The 24,618-nt window shown below is 37.6% G+C and overlaps 2 protein-coding genes across 9 annotated transcripts in view; one reads left to right on the forward strand and one right to left on the reverse strand.

Moving 5' to 3' along the window:
- Window positions 1-1,414: 1,414 nt before the first annotated feature.
- The window catches only part of WDR19 (WD repeat domain 19), a 172,412-nt gene continuing 149,208 nt past the window's right edge, over window positions 1,415-24,618 (reverse strand). For 3 of the 7 annotated variants that reach the window (XR_012021656.1, XR_012021610.1, XM_072807306.1), the window contains one exon: window positions 21,201-21,407. The gene's annotated coding sequence lies outside the window, so the exon portion shown is untranslated. Of the gene's footprint in view, window positions 2,187-11,028; window positions 11,054-20,927; window positions 21,172-21,200; window positions 21,408-24,618 lie in introns of those variants that run through there. The other 4 variants (XM_072807342.1, XR_012021683.1, XR_012021674.1 and 1 more) reach the window with 4 other exon arrangements.
- Window positions 12,718-24,618, forward strand: part of RFC1 (replication factor C subunit 1) — a 72,879-nt gene continuing 60,978 nt past the window's right edge. For both annotated transcript variants that reach the window (XM_072807378.1, XM_072807381.1), the window contains exon 1: window positions 12,718-13,010. In XM_072807378.1, coding sequence (XP_072663479.1) covers window positions 13,008-13,010 — 3 coding nt within the window. In that variant the 5' untranslated portion in view covers window positions 12,718-13,007. The remainder of the gene's footprint in view (window positions 13,011-24,618) is intronic.

Raw genomic sequence — 24,618 nt, forward strand, 5'->3', positions numbered from 1 at the left:
TGATTTGGATTTCCCTGATGATGAGTGATGTTGAGCATCTTTTCATATATCTGTTGCTCATCTGTATGTCTTCGGAAAATATCTATTCATGACTTCTGCCTATTTTAATTTTTTTTTGTAATGAGTAAAAAGTTCTTTATATATTTTGGATATTATTAAGAGGTGGTTTTAAGTGAGTAAAAATAAGAGAACATGGAGCAGAATGTTGAGGTCCCCTCAATTAACATTTAGAGTGTATCTTTATACACATACACCTACTCCCACAGGCCACACACATTTTTCATACTTTTAAGAAACATAAATATGATCACACACCATATACAGTATTTCACAGCACGCTTTATTCTCTTAATAATTTATTGTGACGATCTTTCAATGTCAGTACACATGTCTAGTGCAATCTCTCGGAATAGATGCATGATATTTCATGGCATCAGTGCACATATTTTATTTATTTAACCATTTACTTACTGAAAAACACAAGTTTTTCCATTTTTTTCTTCTTTTTTTTCCTTTTATTTATTCATGAGAGAAACACAGAGAGAGGCAGAGACATATGCAGAGTGAGAAGCAGGCTGCCCACAGGGAGCCTTATGTGGGACTCGATTCTAGGACCCCAGGATCATGACCTGAGCTGAAGGCATTTGCTCAACCACTGAGCCACCCAGGCGTCACTCCATTTTTTTTTTCCTATTACAATTCAGCAGCAATTACCAACTCTGAATTAATAATTCTACATATTGTTGAGATACAAGAAATTACTAAAATTGGAATTGTTGGGGCTAAGGGGTATGTACATTTTCTGTTTATGAATATTTCTTTATTGCCCTTTGGAAAGTCAATTGATACTTTTAAGCTCCTACCATTAGTGCATGAGAGCAGTTTCCCCTACTCTCCTCAATATTAAGTGTTACCAGCACTTCTCTTTTTTGTTAGTATGATAAAGAAGATATTTCATTCTTGTATTCATTTGGGTTTCTCTGATTACTAATCTTATCATATTCTTATTGGTCATTTGTACTTCCTCTCCCGTAGGTTGTCTTTTTACCTCATTTTTAAACTTCCCTATTTTTTGCCTTTTTCTAATGAAGGAGTTCATTATACATAAAGCATTAAATCTCTGATATATATGTTGCAACTACTTTCTTTCTACATTTTGTCTCTTAACTCTTTTAAAATAGCTTTATTGATATATAATTCCCATGCCATACAATTAATCCACTAAAAGTATACAACTCAACAGTTTTCAGTGTGTTCAGAATATAATATAATCAATTTCAGAACATTATTTAATGCTACCTTAATGTACTCACAAGTGAAGAAGTTTTTCATTTTTGTGCAAATTTATTATTCATTTCCCTTAGCATTTCTGGGTAGGAACACAGTCCCCAAGTTCTAAAGATATCCTCTCATATTTTCTTTCTTTTTTTTTTTTAAGATTTTATTGATTTATTTGACAGAGAGAGACAGAGCACAAGCAGGGAAAGGGGCAGAGGCAGAGAGAGAAGCAGGCTCCCTGCTCCTGGTACTGGATCCCAGGACTCTGGGATCATGACCTGAGCAGAAGACAGACACTTAACTGACTGAGCCACCCAGGCACCCCTCATATTTTCTTTTTAGGACTTTAGTTTTGTTTTCTATGTGTGGTCTTTTTAAAATTAATTTTCCTATATATCAAGGTATTTATTCCCCCCAAGTCCTTTCCTCCCTTTTCAACTTTTTAGTTGTTCTAGAATTTGTACATCTCCGCATTTATATTTTGCATAATATTCAGGTACTGCTATCTTTCAATTCATTAACTTTAGACTATCGATTTGCTGTTAGGGTAGATAAAGATTTACGTTTCTTATATTATCATTTTGTGTTGGTAAAAAAATTTACCTTTTTGGTTAAATTGATATTTAGGGTTTATGTTATTTTTACATAAAGATTATTTATGGCTGAGTATTGTAGTGTACTATGATTGGTTGGGTTTAGAATTCTATGTTCAGGATCGTTTTCATATAAACTGTTGAAGGGGGATGGAGGTGGTAAAAGAAGCTGATGCACCATGTCCAGCATCATGAGTTTTTGCAGCAGTCAGTTCCATGGTCCATGGACTGGCTCCAAGTTCTTAAGTGTGGGAGGCTGTAGCATTGGCAGTGGTTGAAACAGCAGCACCAGCAGTTACAGTTTCCAAGTGTGACCTTTAAAAAAAAAAAAAAAAGATTTTATTTATTTATTTGAGAGAGTGAGAGAGCACAAGCCAGAGACAGAGGCAGAGACAAAGGGAGAGGGAGAAGCAGACCCCATGCTGAGTAGGGAGCCTGACTCAGGCAGGGCTCGATTCCAGGATCCTGGGATCATGACCTGAGCCAAAGGCAGACACTTAACCATCTGAGCCACTCAGGTGCCCCTCCAAGTGTGACCTTAAAGCCAAGAGTCTAGTTATGATGTCTGGCTTCATTTCTTCAATTCCTGCCCCTCCAACATATTAAGTACCAAATTAACTCCCTGCTAACACAACAGCAAAACCTTTTTCTGAAAGAAATATCCAGAATGATTTCTGTTTCCTACACTGAAGTCTAACACTTACAAGGTTATTTGTTGTGATTATGTCAGTAAATTCTCCATACACAGCTGTTCTGTATTTTGAATTGCTAATTATCTGGAATTTAAATCTATTTTATGTTTCTGCTGACCTGACTCGCACTCATAGTGCTGGTGCTTAGTCATCCTTGATTGTGAGTAGAGACTTTGTAGTGGTGAGGGATGATCCATACAGTTATCAGGGGGAAGAGCACTCTAGGTACATAATGAACAGTGAGTGAAAAGTCCTTGAAACATAATCATGTGTTACCTTCCAGAAACAATGAAGAACTATGGCTGGAATGGAATGATTTTGAGTAGAAGGCAGTAATTACAGGCAAGGGGACCAGATGGTGCAGGGGAAAAGGGAGGGATTTGTTCTATACTCTTACCAAGAAGAGGAGCACTGGAAAGTTTTCAGCTGAGAGTGATATGATCCAACCACATTTGAAAAGAATCACTCGGGGGATCCCTGGGTGGCGCAGTGGTTTGGCGCCTGCCTTTGGCCCAGGGCGCGATCCTGGAGACCCAGGATCGAGTCCCACGTCGGGCTCCCTACATGGAGCCTGCTTCTCCCTCTGCCTGTGTCTCTGCCTCTCTCTCTCTGTGACTATCATAAATAAATAAATAAATAAATAAATAAATAAATTTAGAAAAAAATCACTTGGGCAGCCTGGGTGGCTCAGTGGTTTAGTGCCACCTTCAGCCCAGGGCATGATCCTGGAGTCCAGGGATCAAGTCCCATTTTGGGCTCCCAGCATGGAGCCTGCTTCTCCCTCTGCCCATGTCTCTGCTTCTCTCTTTGTGTGTCTCTCATGAATAAATAAATAAAATCTTTAAAAAAGAAAAAAGAAGAGAATCACTCTGGGTGCCGTGTTTAGACCGTACTGTAAGTGGAACAAAAGCAGAATCAGGGCGATCAGTCAAGAGACAATAACCGGGGAGACATGATGGTAGCTTAGACCTGTGTGGTAGTGGTAGACATAATGAGATTAGTTGGGTTCTGGTTGGATTTTGAAGGTGGAGCCAACAGAATTTGCTGATGGTTTGAATGTGTGTACAGTGGTGGTGGGGCTTGAGGGGGAGGAGAGATAGAAAGAGAGAGAGTGAGAGAGAGAGAAATTCAAAGATTATTTCAAAATTTTTGGCCTGAGCAAATAGAAGGATGGAGGTGCTATCAGTTGAGACACAGGTTTGTGGGAGAGGGTCAGGAATTTAGTTTTGAACACACTAACTTTCATATATCTCGTAGACAGTCAAGTGGAGATGTGAAGTTGGAAAATGAATATACAACTCTGAGGTCTACAGGAAAATTCAGCAGTTGATAGAAATTTGGAAGTGTCAGTATTCAGACAGTTTATAAAGCTATGACATTGGATGAAGTCACCAGGTAGTGAGTAGAGAAATGGGCCCTAGGGCAATTAAGGGTTAAGAGGACAGGAAAATCAGGAGCAATGAACACAACAGTCCTAGGGCTGGCTGTCAAAGAAGGAAGAAAACCAGGAGACTACAGAGACCCTTGAAACCAAGTAAAGAAAGTATTTCGTCAAGAAATATTTCTAGGGAGGGATACCTGGGTGGCTCACTCAGTTGAGTGCCTGACTCTTGATTTTGGCTCAGTTCATGACCTTGGCTCCACACTTAGTAGGGAGTGCTTGAGATTCTCTCTCTCCCTCTGCCCCTACTCACTGTGCATGTGTGCATGCTCTCTCTCTAAAATAAATAAATAAATCTTTAAAAAAAATAAATACTTCTAGAGAAATGTTTTGTTGAAATCATAGAAATATAAATTCCAGGTTATTAATAATTTATTAATTATGTCTTCATTTTTTATTTTTTATTTTATTTTATTTATTTTTTTCTGTTTTTCTGTTTAGTTTAATTTAGAAATATTTTATATATTACATGTAGAGTACTTAGAAAATTTCCAGGCACATAGTATGTTCTCCATATATTTACTTACTGTTATTATGGAAAGCAAGCTACTTACATTGCCAGTCATCCTGTATAATAATATTGGAGGATATAAAATTTCTGAAAAGCATAGTCTCAAAAGAAAAGTAAATTATCAAATATATATGTCAAATTTCTTTTTCAAAAATAGGTGCTTCTACAACAGAACAAAATATTTCCAAGGATATTCTTGGTGGCATTTTTTTTGGTATTTTATGCTAAAGATTTTATAATCAGAATTAAATTGAGCACACACATACACACACACAAACAAACTTAAATGTCTTAAGGTGACTTGCTTTGCTCCTTAATCCATGCTAATTCCCATAATATCAATTAGGAAATTTTGTTCTAATGGCTTGTTTATATTTCTTTCTTTTTTTAAAATAAATTTATTTTTTATTGGTGTTCAATTTACCAACATACAGAGTAACACCCAGTGCTCATCCCATCAAGTGCCCCCCTCAGTCACCCATTCATCCCCACCCCCCGCCCTTCTCCCCTTCCACCACCCCTAGTTCGTTTCCCAGAATTAGGAGTCTTTATGTTCTGTCTCCCTTTCTGATATTTCCCACACATTTCTTCTCCCTTCCCTTATATTTTACTATTATTTTTTTATTTTACTATTATTTATATTCCCCAAATGAATGAGAACATACACTGTTTGTCCTTCTCCGATTGACTTACTTCACTCAGCATAATACCCTGTCTTCATTTTTTAAAGCAAAGAATCCTTCTTATAATTTCATTACGCTTCATGACCATCTTATACATTATTTAGACATAAATATAAATTTTCTGATTTCTTTGGTCAGGACTATTTCTTTTGTCCCAAGTCTAATTGACAAGTCAGACTTAACATGCCCCTGAACCAATTCTTTTTATTTATTTACTTATTTATTTTTATTTTTTAAAATTTTTATTTATTTATGATAGTCACACACACACACACACACACAGAGAGAGAGAGAGAGAGAGAGAGAGAGAGAGGCAAAGAGAGAAGCAGGCTCTATGCACCGGGAGCCTGACGTAGGATTCGATCCCAGGTCTCCAGGATCGTGCTCTGGGCCAAAGGCAGGTGCTAAACCACTGCGCCACCCAGGGGTCCCCCCCTGAACCAATTCTTGTTTCCTACCTCCAATCCTGTTTGTTCAACCACAGCCATTTACCTTGGGGGAATCTTTTCTTTTAATTTAAAAAAAGTTATAGAAAGGTTGAAAAAACAGTACAGAGAGTTCACACATATCTTTCTGTTTAGCTTCATGTTAACTTACATAGTCATTTACAATGATCATTTACAATGATCAGGATACTACGCTATGCTAGTATTCACTAAAGTGAATACTTTATTTGAATGCCTTATTAAAATTTTACCCATTTTCCTTCTAATGTCTTTTTTCTGTCCAGGATTCCACATTTAATTTAGTTAATATGTATTTTAGTTCTCTCCAATCTCTAACAGTTCCTCAGTCTTCCCCTGTTTTTCATGACCTAGACACTGTTGATGAATCCTGGTCAGTTATTTTATAGAATGTTTCTCAGTTGTGGTTTATCTGATGTGCTCTCATGATCAGATTTAGATTGCCCCATGGTGGAAGAAGGGAAAAGAGGTGAAATTCAACTATAGTATGGAGTTTCCTTTTTTATAGTAGTGATATACAACATTTAGTAATATTAAGTTTTTGCAAATTCCACTCAAACTAAAAGAAACATTTTCTAAAATATGTCTAGGGAATCCCAGGTATTAGTGGTCTGTTTTATTTACTTTACCAATTACAATGCTTATCACCATCCTAGAGCTAATGATAATATTTATAAAAAGGCATCAAGCCAAGTATATTTTAAAATGTAGAATCCAAAGCATTTGACCTTATTTGTCTTCAAGCAAGATTAACCCTCTCTGTCACAACTAGCAGTTTAAATGGATATGTTAAAAAGTATTGCTTATATCTTTTTTGTGGCAATGAATTAGACTTTATCTGAATAAAATTTTTGCTGTATATTTTATGGAATATATGAGTTTATTGGAATTTCCTTTTCATGTGTCTTTTCTATTCTGATTTGTGTTCATTTACAAGATTTTTTTCTTCTCATATACACTACTCTATATAAACAGTGATTATATATTCAACACTATTTAAATTGCATGTCAAGAAAGATGATATGTAAGATTTCCAATGAAGTTAAAAACATTTTTTTATTGCAAACATTGTAATTCGAATGAAGGTTCAGGGTACATATTATGGAAGCTCAGATTCTCAAGAGTCTTAAAGGTATATAATTTACAGATATCTGGTCATTCTTACTATAGCATCAATTTTCAGATAACTGATGGTAGTTTCTTTTATTTGCTATGCTTCACATTAATTCCATAAAACAATAAAAATAAAAATCCTGGAATTACTTTGAGTTGTAGGATTTGGAGAATGAAAGATTATCCTAACCATAAAATCAATTATTACTACAAAATGCTGTTGGCATTCTTGTTGCTCTGTCTATAATCACTTTTAGACTTGCCAATTAATATTTTAGGAAATTAGTCTGCAACTTGAGATATGGCATAACCAAATGTGTTTGTCAGCAGTGAAGTTATATGCTTTTTGTTTAGTTTAGTACTTTTTTTTTTCAAAGATTTTATTTATTTATTCTAGAGAGACACACACAGAGAGAGGTAGAGACATAGGCAGAGGGAGAAGCAGGCTCCTTGTGGGAAACCCGATTTGAGACTTGATCTCGGGACTCCAGACTCCAGGATCACGCCCTGAGCTAAGGTGGATGCTCAACCACTGAGCCACCTAGACATCCCTAGTTTAGTACTTTAAATGTAAATGTTTCCTCTAACTTAAGTGAAGATACTGATATACTTGGGATAAACTTTTTATTATTACAGTTTATAAAAATCATCAGGCAAGTTTATATAAATTTATATTACTAAAGCATAATCATATTAAGAAGGCTAATTGGATATCATCGAAGAATTAAGATAAATGGCATAGTGCCTAATTTCCTAAATTAGAATATATGCACTATCATGGTGACAGATTATGACTTAATGATTATGCTCATAAATGGATTACAAGGTCAACATCACTGGGCTGGATCTGCAGTCATCACAAACACCGAAAAGGATAAGCTACTTTGCTGACTGTTTTCTATAAGGAATATGTTCCAATAAACCTTGACAAAGCAGGACATGCTAATATTTATCCAGAGGGCAGAAAGTCATATTTGTTGTTGCACAGTGAAAATTCGATTGATTTCTGTTGACTTATAAAAGTCTATGTGAAAGACAATGTAATTATTGTGCTCCTGAAAAGGATTTTTTAGAAAAGATTTTATTTATTTATTCATGAGAGACACAGAGAGAGAGGCAGAGACGTAGGCAGAGGGAGAAGCAGGTTCCCTATGGGGAGCCTGATGTGGGATTTGATCCCAGGATCCTGGGATCATGAACTGAGCCAAAGACAGATACTCAACCACTGAGCCACCCAGTTGTTTCCATTCTGAAAAGGATTTTAAAGAGATTCCAAGTGAAGAGGTATTTCTATCACACAGATATGTTAACTAAGGCAGTGGCATTAACACTGAGAATTTACACTGAACAGCTGTCTTCCACTTAGACATGGCAGTGGTTAGATTATAGTGGATGTCCAAAATTCAAATCATGTACTTTCTAAATAATACACAGTTTTTAGTCATTTCAGGAGGACAATTATTTAACTCTCTGTTGTGTTACAGAAAGAGAGCCAATTATTATATGCATACTCCAACTATTCACAAGTTTAGAAACATACCAATAAAGATGTTAATGTCACTATTCTAATTTTTGTGGTAAAAGGTTCTTCATTGAATAGAAATAATTCTTCCACCAGTGATAGACCCCTAAGTTGGGGGAGGGAAAGAGATCCTTGACTTTCACAAAACTGACTTTGTTGACAAAGTTTTCCCTGAAGCCTTCTTTTAAGGATGCACAATGCCAGTGAGCATCGGGTAATCAGAACCAATATATAATCCCTTAAAAATCCCTTAAAAATGTGTCTTCTTTATGGTAGGTCTCAAATCATTATTAAATATATTTAAGGGGCACCTGGGTGGCTCAGTTGGTTGGGCGTCTGCCTTCGGCTCAGGTCATGATCTTGGGGTCTAGGGATCAAGCCCCACATCAGGCTCTCTGCTTAGCATGGTCTGCTTCTCCCGTCCCCTCTGCCACTCTCCCCTACTTGTGCTTGCTCTCTCTCTCTCAAATAAATCAATAATATTAAAAAAAATACTTGGGGCACCTGGGTGGCTCAGTGGTTGAGCATCTACCTTTGGCTCAGGTCGTGATCCTGGCCAGGGTCTGAGAATGGAGTCCCACATCAGGCTCCTCATAGGGATCCTGCTTCTCCCTCTGCCTATGTCTCTGCCTCTCTCTCTAGGTCTCTCATGAATAAATAAATAAAATCCTAAAAATAAATAAATAAATAAAATTACTTAAAGATAATTTAGGCTTTTAATATATGCCTGTCCTTAATTCTGGAAACAGTAATACTTATCCAATTGCTGTATTATCTGTTACCAATGTCATTCTACAATGAATTAATAGTCTTATTTATTCATCAGCTTGGTTTGAGAAATATTTATATGAAGAACTAAACTCATAAGGAGGGCATGAGGAAAAACTTGAAAATATTTTTAAGAAAACATGCCAACAGTCTTCGTTAGATTATGTTTTACATCACCAATAAATGACTTTTCTATGTCTCTCTGAAAAACTATCTAAAAATCAGCAACCCTAATGTGTTATGTTCTTTGTATACCCTCAATTTCTTGGAAAGGCATTATTGCAGTCTTTCAATTAATACTGAGACATGCAAGTAGTTATGATCTCCTATCATTTTATTCTCATTGTCAAAGAGAGGCCACAGAGATGGGAGGTACATATAGGCTGGTCTTTTGCCCGGAACAAATGCAAACTGGACACTATAATAGAGTAGTGCCCAGGAAGGGTTAAAGTCCAGATGTGGTTATTGTGGAGAAACAAATTTAGTAAGAGATAACTGTTGCCCTATAGACGAGTAAAACAAATCATATTTGGTAATCTTTTTAGCACTCTTCAGATTTCTCTACCATGGAAAACAAATGGGTATCATCTTTGCCATAAAACACATAGTAGGGCAGCCCCGGTGGCTCAACAGTTTAGCGCTGCCTTCAGCCCAGGGAGTGGTCCTGGAGACCTGGGATCGAGTCCCACATCAGGCTTCCTGCTTGGAGGCCTGCTTCTCCCTCTGCCTGTGTCTCTGCCCCCCTCTCCCCCATGTCTCATAAATAAATAATCTTTAAAAAACAACACATAGTAGTCTTTTTTTCTTTTTGGTCAAAAAATACCAAGTGTAAGAATGATGGGATCATTGCAATCGCAGGGCTTACAATCTTACAAAGCCTTCCTATTACACTTAGAATAAAATTTAAACTTCTTTTTGGGGCCTAAGACTTTAGAGGATCTCTCCCCTCACCTCCACCCAAATTAATGTCTTATCACTTCCACTTGTTAACTCTGCACCGGCCATAGAACTGGCTAGCTGCCTATTACCTGCATGTTTAACTCATAATCATGTCAGGGCCTTTATACTTGCTGGCCTCTTCTTAACACTCGTGTCCCAGCTCAATGACTCCTTCTCAGGTCATTTATGTACAATACTTCCACACCCTTCTTAGCTATCCTCTAGCTCATTAAGCTGCTTTATTTTCTGTATAGCACTTAACCCTTATCTGAAAGTACAGCCTTTATTTTTGTCTACTTATTTATTTTTCTCTTTTCCTCAAAGATAGAAACTTCAGGAAAAGTTGGGACGGTCTCTCTTATTAACTGTGGGTTCCTAGCAAGCACAGCAAAAGTGCTGACACACACTACATGTCAATAAATATTTGTTGAATGATGCATCAATAAACACCACCACAGTGGAGAAAAGAAGTATGAATATTCTGTTCATGCTTAGTTTTGATTACATTTTGGGTTCTTTACACTTTGGGTTTTGTTCTGGTTATTTATCACTTCACAGCAAACTACCCCAAAACTTACTACCTTAAAAGAAGAATAATTTTATTATGCTTACACTACTGTCAGAATTTAGGCAAACCTTGATTTTTTGGTGACTTTTCTGCTCTAAGAGTCTGATTGGGGTCATTTAGTAGAATAGTAGAATTTCACCAGCAGCTGGTATGGTGGGTTTAAGATGTTTCACTGGCAAGCCTGGCAGCTTGGGTGCAGCTGGCCCCTTCTCTTGCTTCCCATGGCAGCTCGGGGGTCCAACAGAGCGAGGTAGGAACCTGCAAGTCCTCTTAAAGTTTACATCTGGAACTGTCAAATCAGACACACTAGCCCAGATGAGAGGAGGAGTATCAAAGCATATGCAGCATTTTTAATCTGGTACATTTCTGAGATAGAATATTTCCAAGTAAATGTTCCTAAAGAAAACAATCCAATAAGTCTCACTGGAACTTACAGGCTTCTGACTTAAGTCTCACCTATATTCAAGGAAGTCTTCAAATCCTGAAAGAGAAATACGAAAGTTAAAAGTAATATAATATAAAAGATGGAAAATGTTGAATATGCATCTTACTTATTCGCAACACAACAAATATTTTACATTGGTTTAGATCCTCTGAGATTATAAGCAAAAATTTCTGTGATGTGTCTGCTGTGTACATTTTTCTGGAGAATAGGTTCATAGTTTCTACTGATTTTTCAAAGGATCTAATGATCCCCACCTCCCCCATTAGGTATTTCCCTAAGAAAAATCATGGAGTGCATAAGTTCATTTTTAGAACTATCCACCCAGCCTTGCATAATAATGATAAATAGTAGACTTAAAAAAATTAGTATCTTATGTGCCAGCAACAACATCCTATAACAGCCCTATGAGGTACTATTATTATTCTGATTTTAAGGATGAAGAAACTGAGGCTTAGTAACTTGCCCATGGTCACTCAATTAGCATGTTGTACAGCTGGGATCCCCTACGATACTGGCTGCAGGAGGTCTGAGGCAATGAGGCCCTCTTCCTAATACTTTACTCCTTTGTAAATTGGGGATAATAATAGTAGCCAGGGTCACTGCGAGTATTACATGAGCTGAACTAGGATAGTCCATAGCTGCACGCCTGGCACATATTAAATTTGGTATTTAATAAATACAAGCTCTGCACACTTTGCCTCTGTTGTAGTCCAGAAGCCTTTACTATCTTTCATTGAAGAGCTATTGGTGTGATAAAAATGCAAGACCTAAAAAGTGGAGGGAGTGTAGGTGATGAGCGAACATCTCAAAGTTTCGGACCAAAGCCAGAGACACCGCTTTTCCCCCACTAAACTCCGTAGGGTCTCCCGTTTTCTCTTAAAATTGTACGCAGATGTATCATTCTCTTCCAAGCTCGTAGCTTATCTATTAACATGGAACCTGTTTACCCCAAAGCTTTTGGGATCACTGTTTTTCTTATCGTGATACACCTTGCTTATGACTTGGCTTCACCCACCCCACTGCTCTGAGGAACTTAGTGCAGGTGTGGGGATGGAGAGGCCCAGACTCCCCGCCTGGACCCCTCAGCTTGTTGGGGCCTCCCATTCTTCACTTATAAAACGGAGTGGGTGTTGATGATGAGATGATTTCACCAAAGTCTTTCCTGGTCTGCAATTACACAACATAAAATTGTCCTTTAGCTTGGTTTTCAAACTGTGGGTCTCCACTTAGTAGGCAAAAACAAAACAAAACAACAACATTTCAGTGGGTCAAACAGTAAAAAAAAAAAAAAAAAAAAAAAAAGAAAAGAAAGAAGCCTGGGTGGCTCAGTGGTTGTGCGTCTGCCTTTGGCTCAGGGCGTGACCCTGGAGACCCAGGATCGAGTCCCACATCAGGCCCCTTGCATGGAGCCTGCTTCTCCCTCTGCCTCTCTCATTAATAATAAAAAAAAAAAAATGAGGGTAACTCCTCTTCGGAGAAACTCTTGTTAAACAATAGATATTTAAATATAATGTGCGGAGAAAAAAAAAAGAAACGTAGTACGTCGAGACCTCCACGTGAAGCGCGTATTTCCACCGCGGGGGGGGGGGTCAGAACACTTGCAAGCGGGGCGCAGGGCAGGGCACCCTCCGCACGTGTCGTGCGGGGAAACGCGCTCCGCCCGCCCTCGGGGCTCAACCTCGAGCGCCCCCGGCAAAAGCCTCCGACGCAAACGTGCGCGCGGGCCCCGCTCCCGCGGCTCCTCGCGATGGCAGCGGCCCGCGGGGCCTGCGGGGCGTCACCTGGGCCGACGTCGCACCTCCCGCCTCCCGCCCGGGCTGGAGCGGAGCTGCGCGCCTTCTGACGTCATCACCGGGCGCCGAGACCCCCCCCTCCCCGCGCCTCTTTCCACTTCGCGGGAGAAGTTGTTGGCGCGAATGGATCCCGAGTCCCGGTAACGGATTCCCCAGCCGACAGGCCCGCCGGCTCGCGCCTTAGTCCGTGGGCTGCGATGGTGAGCCCCGGGGGGAGGCTGTGCGGCTCGGGGGCTCGGGGAGTTGGCAGGCCGGGTGTGGACCGGGCGGTTTTGGTGCGGAGGGTGGGGGAGGATGGCGGTGCGGGGCTGCGGAGGGAGCGAGGGCACGGAGGGGCCGCAGAGGGGGCGCTGGGCGCACGGCTTTCCGGGGGCCGCGGGGTTACAGCGCTGGGCGCCAGGCTGCGCGCAGGGCTTGTGGTGCTGCGCAGCACTTTCTTTCTTTTTTTTTTTTTTCTTCATTCTTGGGGGAAGGGAGAAAGGAAGGGAGTAAAAAGGTGATTTGGGGGCTCATCGATAAAGTTGTTTTCCTGTTTGGCGTTGCCCCAAACCTCTGTGTGCGTCCTGCCCTCAAGCATTGATTTCAAGCTTTGGTTCAAAGCGGAGAAAAACGTAACAAACTTTTCCTTTCTTAGGAGAAGTTGTCTTAGGCCTTCAACTTTCGTCATTAATAGCGCCATGAAAAGCTCATCATCACACAGCCGTTTCGAGACCGAAGGTGTAGGGAGGCTGCTTTATTTTGTTTAAAGAAGTTCAAAGAAGTTAATGGGATAACACGGCTTACTAGGAACAAAAAAAACAGCAACAAAAACCCAAACCCCGCAGATGTAATATGTTTGACAGCTGTCATCGCTTATCACCTGGTGTTAAAAATAATCTTAAAAAGAAAACCCCACCTCTGTGTGATTCTGCATAAAGCGTGTAAATTGAGAGAGAAATGATGATGCAGCCATCAGAACAGACCTTCATAGATAGACAGGCGTGTGTTTGAAATACTGTATTTGAAGGACAATCCATTATGTCCTGTTAAGTTAGAATCTACTTCGTAATCAGACATAATTTTTTTCAACTATTTTGTAGCTTGTCACAAGGCCAGCATTCTGGAGGGAAAATTTTTATGCCAGATTGAGAAGCCTTGCAGCCCTTTGTGTTTTTTTCCTCAAAGGAGACATACTAGCCACTTTGTACCAAATGCCAATATGGGAGCTATTGGTTTTATAAACCTTTTCTCATTTAAACCTCATAGCAGGCTAGTTGTACAGATGGTAAAAGGAGGCTTTTAGAGTTTAAATAGTTTGTCATACAACTAATAAATGGTTGGATTAGAATTCTGACCACTGTATTATCTTGGCTCCCTAAAATGATTATCAATATTACTTTTTGGACTTAAGGCACTATGGTATTGTGGAAAGTTGATGGGATTTGGAGACTGGAAGGTAAGAGTGAGGTGATGATTTAGTCTTGCTCTACCATTTACTAGTTATGAGGTTGTGGGCTTTATTTGATTTAAGTAAATAGCTTAACTTAAACCTTTTTAAAGCCTGTGTTTTCCTTAACTGTTAAAAGGGGCAAAATATAGCTGCCTTAAGTGATTATCTTGAGGATTAAACAGAATAATAAAGCTAAAGCTTCTATTGTGGAACCTGGCATGTGGAGGTATTCTGCTACTATGTGACTACCAGTGATCTAATTTTCTTAGGAGGACTCTGTGGAATGTTACACTGTTTAAGGGGCATCAAAGATGCCTCTGCTGTCAGTTTCGGCGAACAGTGTCTTGTATAGTCAACTTTTGATCATTCAGATACTTTAAATTTTGGTTCTTAGTACTCTTGTTCACAATACAGGTGAAAAATAAAGCCCTTCTTGGAAAAGAAGTTGGAGTCAGAAGGAGTTTTGCTGTTTGTTAAAGGGAAAAGGGTTTATAACATAGGAATTTTTGGTTATATTGGTATTTAATTTGGTCCTTCTATCTCTAGTACAAATATTAGCAAAACCTCAGACTAAAATTCTGTTTAGCATAGGTTTATTGAACATCTGTGTACATGTTATATTGTAGAACAGTAGTTCTTTGGGTTACAGTTATGTGATAATGTGATGAGTGGTATGCAAATTTTCTGCCCACAGAAATACATATGAGCATATCACAGCATTTAAGAGGATTTGCAAATCTTCTGAGCCCTTCTGTAGATGTTAACGACTTTTGCCTTGGGAGCTACATTTTTTTTTCTTGAAGTTATTAATAAAGGAATAAAATACTGTATCCACAAAATGGAATACTCTGTGAGCATTAAGAAAGAAAATTTTATACTCTGATATAAAACAATTATCAGGATAATTCAGTGAAAAATGAAGGTGTAGGACAGTAAGTTATGTATGTGTCACTTTGTGTAGAGAAAGAGAAAAGAATATATACACATTAGCTTGTAGTCTGGAAGGTTACACAGGGAACTAACTGATAGCATTTGTTGCCTCCAAAGGTGGGAAATATGTGTCTTGAGAGGCGGGATGGGAGGGAGACTTTTTACTCTTGAATTTTGAACAATGTAAACATAATGTCTATTAAAGGAACTGTAACAAAATTAAAAATGAAAAGAGAAAAGAAGCCATGTAAACAATTTGGATTGCTATGAGAGTTTAATTATTTACTCAAAATGTGAATAAAACCTGAGCTGCCATTTTAAAGAAGTCAGCATATATAATTCATTGGCTGGTATAATTTATTGAAAATATGCATAAGATTGAATTAAACACACATGAGACCTAGAGGATAGCCTGTTTGAAGAAGCTGTCAAATCTAAATACATTTGAGCTTCTTCATGCCCTATTCTAGGGGATACCTTTCATATTGTAGTTTACTATGTGAATGCTCTCCCTGGAGTGTGCTGTCACTCTATTATAATGTAGATTTTGCCATATATACTGGTAGTTGCCCTGTAAGGCCCCTCCCTGCCTCTCTTATCTGTCTTTTGAGTATCTTATGCTGTTCTGTCCCATCTTTTGTTTTTGCTGTTTCTTCTCCTTGTTGAGATTCTTCCTTGTATATCTGCCTTTTTCTCATCATTCAAGCCTCAGTCATCACTTCCTCAGAGCTTTTGGTGTTATATCTAAGAAACCATTGCCTAATCCAAGGTCATGAAGATTTATGCGTGTCTTCTAAGAGTTTTACTTCTTACATTTAACTTTGAAACATTTTGAGTTAATTTTTGTATGGGATGTGAAGTAGAAGTTCAAATTTATTCTTTTGCATGTGTATGTTCAGTTGTTCTGGCACCAGTTGTAGACTGTTCTTTCTCATTGAATTATCTTGTCTCCCTTGTCAAAGATCAATTGACTGTAAGTGTGAGGGTTCTTTTCTGGATTCTCTGTTGTATTTCCCCTATGTATCTATCTTAATGCCAGTAATGCATTGTATTTATTACTGTAGTTTTGTGGTAAGTTCCCCACCCCCCCTTGTGGTAAGTTTTGAAATCAGGAAGTATTATTAGTCTTTCAACTTTGTTATTTTTCAAGATTGTTTTGTGTTCTGGTCGGGGGCTATTGAATTTCCACATGAATTTTACAATTGTTAAAGAAGCCAGCTGGGATTTTATTAGTGATCATGTTGAATCCTGTAGATCATTTTGGGAAATATTGCCATCTCAACAGTAGAAGGTCTTCTGATCTATGAACATGGACTATCTTTCCATTTGTTTAGGTCTTCAATTTCTTTAAACAGTGTTTTATAGTTTTAAGGTATGGGCTTTACACTTTTATTTTTTCCAAGCGCCTTTTTCTTTTTGATGATATTGTAAATGAAATAGTTTTCTTTTCTTTCTTTTTTTTTTTTTAAAGATTTTATTTATTTACTCAGAGACAAAGAGAGGCAGAGACATAGGTAGAGGGAGAAATAGGCTCCCTGCAGGAAGCCCAATTTAAGACTCAATCCTGGGACTTCGGGATCATGCTCTGAGCCAAAGGCAAGATGCTCAATCACTGAACCACCTAGGTGTCCCTGAAATAGTTTTCTTAATTTCAGTTTTAGATTGTTTATTCCAAGAGTATAGAAATACAATATACTTTTGTATATTGATTTTGTATTCTGCAACATTGCTAATCTCATTTAGTAGTTCTAATAGTTTTTTCTTTAGGATTTTTTTTCTATATAAGATCATTTCATCTGTAAATAGAGATAGTTTTGCTTCATCCTGTCTAATCTAGGTGCCTTTTATCTCTTTTTTTTTTTTTTTTTTTTTTTTGCCTAAATGCTTTTGCTGGAACTTCCACAGGATTGAATAGAAGTATTGGGAGTGGTTGTGTCTTTTTCCTGATCTCAGGGGAAAGCATTCCAACAATTTTTTGCTTTCAAAGGCCTTAATGTAGTTTTAAGTACTTTAAGTTTATTTCATAATTTGTTTCTATTGTGCTGCTACCAGTTAAATCACTGGGTATATTAGTCAGATATAAAATTTTGTCTTTCAGTGTTTTTCAGGATGAAAGATTCTTACATTTGGATAGAGCTTGTGAATTTGATGATGGTAATCAGTTTCTGGTTGTGGATTTGGTGGGTGGCTTAACATTATTAATCAAATATTTATATTTCTTTGTTACTTTTAGAGTAGAGAAGTAAAGCCAAGATACAATATTTGGCAATTACAGAGCACTGTAGTACTTATTTGCATAAAACCCTGTACCCTTCAAAGAAAAGTGAACAGAGTGACATAATTTACTTTCTTTTTGCATTTTTGATAGACAAATATGACTTGTTTATTGGTTGAGCTCATCAGCAGTGGAAATAAGTAATTAGAGTTTTTTGGTTATACGTCAAAGTAAATATATAGCAGCTTTTGTACTTTGACCTTTGAAAGCTAAAGGTCATTATGAAAGCTTACTTTGTGGGTTTAGGAGTGTTTATTGCAAGAAGAATTTTTTCTTCATCTCTAACTCTACTAATATTATAACCAACCAAATTGGAAACTGCTTGGTACAGGTAAAGGGCTAAAAACACAGGAATTTTTTTATTTTTTTATTTTTTGTACTTGGCAAAGTTGGGTACTTTGTCTTGACTTCTGCATATTAAAATTGCATTTGGCTACTTGCTAGAAGATGCTTCTAATAGAGTTGTAGAATTGTTTATTACACCTTAAAGTAGAAAATGCAAGAAACCTTTTTTTTTGCTTACATTTAAGCATCTTGAATTTCAAAACTTTTACTATAGAACATCTTGTTGGCATTCTCAATTTTTTTCATCTATTAATTGAAGTTAAAAAACTTCATAGGGTGGTTATGAGGATTGAATAAGTTAATTTTTTGAAGTGCTTAAATTATTGCCTGTCAGAGCAAGTCTGTTTGAGAGTTTATTAAATAAGTAAATAAATGAAGCTTTTAATCTGGGCATTGGCAATAAAAATAGAGGGAAGAGGACAGCAGTATTTGGGAGATAGGTGGGTTGAATAGGTAGAGTCAGATTGAGGAGGAAAAACAGTGCCCATTTTTCTGGTTTGGGCAAATGATGGTGATATGCGTTGAGGTGAGGAATAAAAGAGAAGCAAGTCCCAGAGGAATATGAGCTTACTTTTGGACAATATGAATTGGAGGCATCTTTGGGGCATTTGGACAGAGATGTTTCTGGCAGACTATTGGCTACAGAGCTTAGAGGAGGAGTGGAGACACAAGATTTAGAGATGATGTTGAGATGGATGTGAGTTAGCTTACACAATGTAGGTGGATCAGAACTTTAAAATTTTGGGTTCATGGGGAACCATTAATAGGTTTCATGGGAAAACCTCACTTCTTTTTTTTTTTTTTTAAGATTTATTTATTTATTGAGAGAGAGAGAGAGTGCGCAGGCAGAGTGATAGCAGGCAAGTGGAGGGACAGAGGAAGAGAGAGAATCCTGAAGCAGACTTCCTGCTGAGTGTGAAGCCGGATGTGGGGCTTGATCCCAGAATCTTGAGATAGTGACCTGAGCTGAAATCAAGAGTCGGCTGCTCAACTGACTGAGCCGCTGCTCAACTGACTGAGCCACCCAGGCACCCCAACTCTGCATTTTAGGTTACATGAAGTTTTGTGTGTGGGGTGTTTTCTGACACCAATTAGTTCTCTATTCTCTTGACACCAGCTGGGTGTCCTACAGTTCGGTTCAATTTGGACATTTTTTGTAGTTAGTGCAGATTGCACAGGTTAAGGGGCTCAATCCCATTGACTGCTTCCACTTCAGAAGTCAATTGAGAGTCGTGAGACAGCTGTACTTCTGCCTCTAAATTAGTTATTCAAGACCTTCTCGGGTTTGATAATTTGCTAGAATGTCTCACAGAACTTGGGGAAACACTTTACTTATATTTACTAGTTTATCATAAGGATACAACTTAGAAACAGTCAAACGGAAGGCAAAGATCCACAGTGTAAGATATGGGAGATTGGGGGATATACAGAACTTCAGGCCATCTCTGGGTACACCACCCTCTCAGCAGCTTGATATGTCCACCAACCCAGATATTCTTCAAACATCAGACGTTGCTTGATTGAGAGTTTTTATAACTCAGTCTTGACCTTCCTCTTCTCCCTATAGCCCTAGGAGTGGGGTGGAGAGTTCCCATCCTTGGCCTTTCTAGTGACCAGTCCCCATCCTGAGTTGCCTCATTAGCATAAACTTAGATGCGATCCAAAGGGCTGATTGTAAGTAACAGGATACGCCTGTCAGTTAAGTCCAAGGGTTTTAGGATCTCTGTGCCAGGAATATAAAGGCCAAATATGTATTTGTAATATAGTGTTTTGTGGAAAATATTCATAGCTTTTGTCAGATCTACAAAAGCATAAACAAAGCCTGGTATGTTTAATGTTGTCTTGGCACACATTTTGGATGTTAATAGTCAACCTGTTATTGACAGCTTCTTATACTAGCATATAGTATGGATAGGGGCCATAAGGATAGGGGCCATAAGGATGGAGAACTGCTATACAGTGCCTGGCATGTGGTACATATTCAATAAGTATTTGGTGAATGAAGAAGTATAAATAAACTTAATGTTTCCAATAGAAGAGAAGTCAACCAGAATAAAATTTACTGGTATGGAAACCTCTTCTCTAGTCCTTTCTACTTTATAGTTAATGTATTGAACATTTATTTTTTTATTTTTTTTATTTTTTATTTTTTTTTGTTTTTTGTTTTGTATTGAACATTTAATGACAGTGAATAATATAGCCTAGAGAAATACAGTATTTATTATTTGATAGGTCTATTTTCTTTCTTTTTTTTAAAATTACGTACTTTTTAAATTGAAGTATAGTCGACAATGTTACATTCATTTCAGATGTACAACATAGTGAATTGACAATTCTATAGTTTATGCTGTGCTCATGAATGTAGTAGCTATTTTTTTTAATGTAGTAGCTATTGTGTGTCACTGTAAAACACTGTTACAATACCATTGACTATATTCTCTATGCTGTGCTTTTCGTCTCTGTGACTTACTAATTCTATAATTGGAAGCCTGTATCTCCCACGCCCCTTCACTCTCTTTGCCTATCCCCTCCACCCTCTCCCTTCTGGCAACCACCGGTTCTCTGTATGTATGGTCTTTTCTGTGGTTTTTGTTTGTTTTATATATTCTACATATAAATGAAATCATATGGGATTTGTTTTTTTGTCTGACATATTTCACTTAGCATAATACTCTCCAGGTCTATCCATGTGGTCACAAATGGTAAGATCTCATGCTTATTCATGACCGAGTAATATTCGTGTGGTTGTGTGTACACACCACATCTTTGTGTATTCATTTGTCAGTGGACATTTAGGTTGGTAGGTCTTTTTGATTTGAACATATTTGTAATATTCATTCAAGTAGATTAAATTTTTTAGATTAGAAATCAATTGTAAGAAGTTGATTTCTGAATGAATAAAAACCATAATCAGACTACAATAACCTTGGTGAAAATGTCAAAATGTTGAAATAAACCATTATATCAGGCATAAAGAGTTTTAAATGTTTCAATTATCTCAATTATGCAGATTTGAAGAACTTATTTTTAAAAAAATCTGCATTAATTTCCATTTTCTGTTTAATTTTGCTAGTGTTTGTTAGTATTTTTGGATCAGGTATACTTGAAAACTTTCTGTGATACACTGTTTCATTGAAAGAGTAGTCTAAGGCCCATATGATATACATACTGTGGCTTCAGAATTTTACACATCTTCCTCACCACAACTAAGAATAGAAGTGGGTTTCTTCACGGTCTTGGAAGCAACGTCTCAGGTAGTAGACTGAGTAGATTCCAAGGCAAGGAGGAGAGGTAGATATTTCCCTTAATCATATATTCTCCATTTCTGTTCCTTTGCTGTGCTTTATTTTGTCTGTTATTTCCTGTGTTCTGCTTTTTTTCCCTGAAGACAGAAAGACCAAGAGCATAGAATGAAGTTCCACAAGAACAGACACTTTTGTCTGTTTTATTCCAAACACCAAGAATAGTTAGTGGCTTGCGACGCCTGGGTGGCTGAGCGGTTGGGTGTCTGCCTTTGGCTCAGGGCGTGATCCTGGAGTTCTGGGGTTGTCCCACATCCGGCTCCCCACGGAGAGCCTGCTTCTCCCTCTGCCTGTGTCTCTGCCTCTCTGTCTGTCTCTGTGAATAAATAAATAAAATCTTAAAAAAATAGTTCTTGGCTCATAGAAGACTCTCAGTGAATGTTTGTTGAAGGAAGGAAGGAAGGAAGCAAGCAAGTTAGTTAGTTGATGCAGGTTCTTAAAATTCTTTCTGGTTATAACCTGTTATTATTTAAAAATTTTTCAGACCACACTTTTACTCACTGGTATCTTCCTCAGAGAATTTCTTGAGTCCAGTGCTAGACTTGGCTGTATTATTAACATCAGTTATATGTAGATATATATGTAAATTTCTAAAAGCCAATTCGTGGGGATCCCTGGGTGGCTCAGCGGTTTAGCGCCTGCCTTTGGCCCGGGGCATGATCCCGCGTCGGGCTTCCGGCATGGAGCCTGCTTCTCCCTCTGCCTGTGTCTCTGCCACCCCCTCTTTTTATGTCTATCATGAATAAATAAATAAAATCTTTAAAAAAAATAAATAAAAGGCAATTCGTTTGGTTAAAAACAGGAAATATTGTACTAAAAGTGGAAGCAATTTTTTCTAATTTTTTTAAGTAGCCATAGTATTATAATGTGACAAGAGAATACCATATTGCAAGGGTCAATTATAGAAGTCACGTTATTTTTATTATTATTTATTATTTATTTTTATTTTTATTTTTACTTTTTAAAAATATTTTATTTTTTTAAGTAATATCTGTACCCAGCGGGGGCTTGAACTCACAACACTGAGATCGAGTTCCATGCTTCACCAACAGCCAGCCAGGTGCCCCTGGAACGTTAACTTTAATAATGTACTTAAGAAATAATATACAATAGGTGTTAATTTAATATCCACTTTAAAAAAAATCCACTTAAAATTTCTTAAAGCCAAAAGCAGTAAGGTAAATTCATAGCACAAAATTAATTTCAGTTAAATATTATTTTAATACTTAATCTTTTAAAAACAAATCTACCATGAGTTTCATTTTAGGTAATGAAGAACCTCTTTTGGAGCCCAGGTGTGAAGGTCAGTGACCTTAGAAATAACTACTCATGTGTTCAACTGATTTTTTTTTTTTAAGGTTTTATTTTTAAGTAATCTCCACACCCAACGTGGAGCTCAAACTCAAACCTCAAGATCAAGAGCTGCATGCTTCACTAGCTGAACCAGCCAGGTGCTCCTTGCATTGAACCAGTATTAATTAAGCATCTACAGGGTGCTGTCCCTGTACTTGAGATAGAGTGGTAAGATAAACAAGCCTGCTATGTGGAACTTACAGCCCTGCCTTCAAGCTCAGATTTCTATGACTATCAAAAGTATGTCCTACTGGGGCAGGTGGTGGCCCAGTCAGTGGAGCTTGTGACTCTCGGTCTTCGGGTTGTGAGCTTGTGTCCCACGTTGGAGCTAGAGGTTACGTTAAAAAAAAAAAAAAGAAAAAAATCTCCTCCTAATCATTTTAGGACTCAGTTCAGGTGTTGCTTCTGTTGGGAAGCTGTCCCAAAGGCTATTTGTGTTTGTGCTCCTGGTCCTCTTATAGTTTAGTGATAAGATCTATCTTAGCAGTTTTTAATCTAATTCTTTATATATTTATCTCTTAGGTAGCTGCATGAAGGCATTTTCCTGTTTGTGTTCTGAGTCCTGCCTGTAAGCACACAAATGTATCAGGAATGAGAAGGGAAAGACCATACTGCTAGTTGTAGGATATGGCTACCTTTGCATAGATCTTACAATTATAGGGAAACTCTGAAGGGACAGTCATGGTCAAGTGGAAAACTATGAAAGAGATTTGGAGTCAGACTACCGGGTTCCATAGTGGAGGTTTTGGTGTACCATCTTAATCCCCACAGGAATTTTATGAGGCATGTGGTATCAAGAGGAAACTAAAGAGCAGAGAAGTAATTCATCCCAAGTGACCTGTAGTAGTAAATGGCAAAACTGACAAAGCTTGCATTCGACTTAATTTTATTCATCTGTAAGATGGAGATGTTGTTTGCCCCTGTATACTTCATAGAGTCATCAAAAGATATATGTCCAGTAGCTATAAGTAAAAACATGAAAAACTTATTAGCTATTTGTGCTAAAATTTGTTTTAACTTTGTGATTTTTGCCTAAACTTTTGCCTCATTTGAACTGACTTTCTTGTTCAGCTAATAACTGTTGAATAAAATAAGAAGAAATAATTACTACTTTTTTTTTTGATTTCCCCAAATAAAAATAATATTATTTTCTATTATCATTTCTTTTAGAGGTGGAATTCCTGGGACAGTGGGTATATACATTTACAATTTTGATGAGTGTTGCTGATTGTCCTCTGGAACAGTTTTTGTCTTCCATTATACTAGTTTTTACTTTAATAGCAGTATAGTGTGTGAGCATCTGTTTTTACATATCTTTGATAAATCTGGGCATTATCAATATTTTAACATTTAGAGAAAAATAATCCAGCTTCAATTTATCTGTTATTTTTGAAATTGAACATCTCATATTGTTTGTTGGTTATTTGGATCTTTTATATAATATGCTTTAGTTGCCTTTTGTTTTTTCTACTCAGCTATCTTTTATTGATTTGTAGGAACCTTTATATATAATAAATATTGTAGATATTTTGAAGTTAGTTGTTTGTATTTTAACTTTTGTTTATGGGATCTTTTATTTTTATGGAGTCAGATCTTTCTTTATGGATGGTTTTTAGCCTTGATGCTCTGCTTAGTCTTTCCCTTTGCCAAGATTATAAAAGTAAATTTAAAAATCTGTTTCTTTTTTTACTCATAGACTCAACAAAAATTATTCTTTGAAGGGAAAAGTGCTGTTTAGATCTATTGTTTGGGAATATGATTAACCATTAGAGATGTCCATCATTTCACAAAATCATGAAAACTGGGAATGCTAGACAGAGAGTGTTGAGGAGGAAGGTGAAGTCATTCTGAATTGAAGCCAAATTAGTGACCTTAAGATATTTTTTTTTTTTTTAATTTTTATTTATTTATGATAGTCACACAGAGAGAGCGAGAGAGGCAGAGACACAGGCAGAGGGAGAAACAGGCTCCATGCACCGGGAGCCCGATGTGGGACTCGATCCCGGGTCTCCAGGATCGCGCCCTGGGCCAAAGGCAGGCGCTAAACCGCTGCGCCACCCAGGGATCCGACCTTTAGATATTTACATACATGATGGTTGCTCATGTTGGAGATAATCCTTAAAAGGTAGAGTCTATTGGCTTTCATTCTGATGAAAATTCTTTTCCAAGAGTTT

The sequence above is a fragment of the Canis lupus genome, chromosome 2 (assembly GCF_048164855.1).
Source record: "Canis lupus baileyi chromosome 2, mCanLup2.hap1, whole genome shotgun sequence".
NCBI lineage: Eukaryota > Metazoa > Chordata > Mammalia > Carnivora > Canidae > Canis > Canis lupus.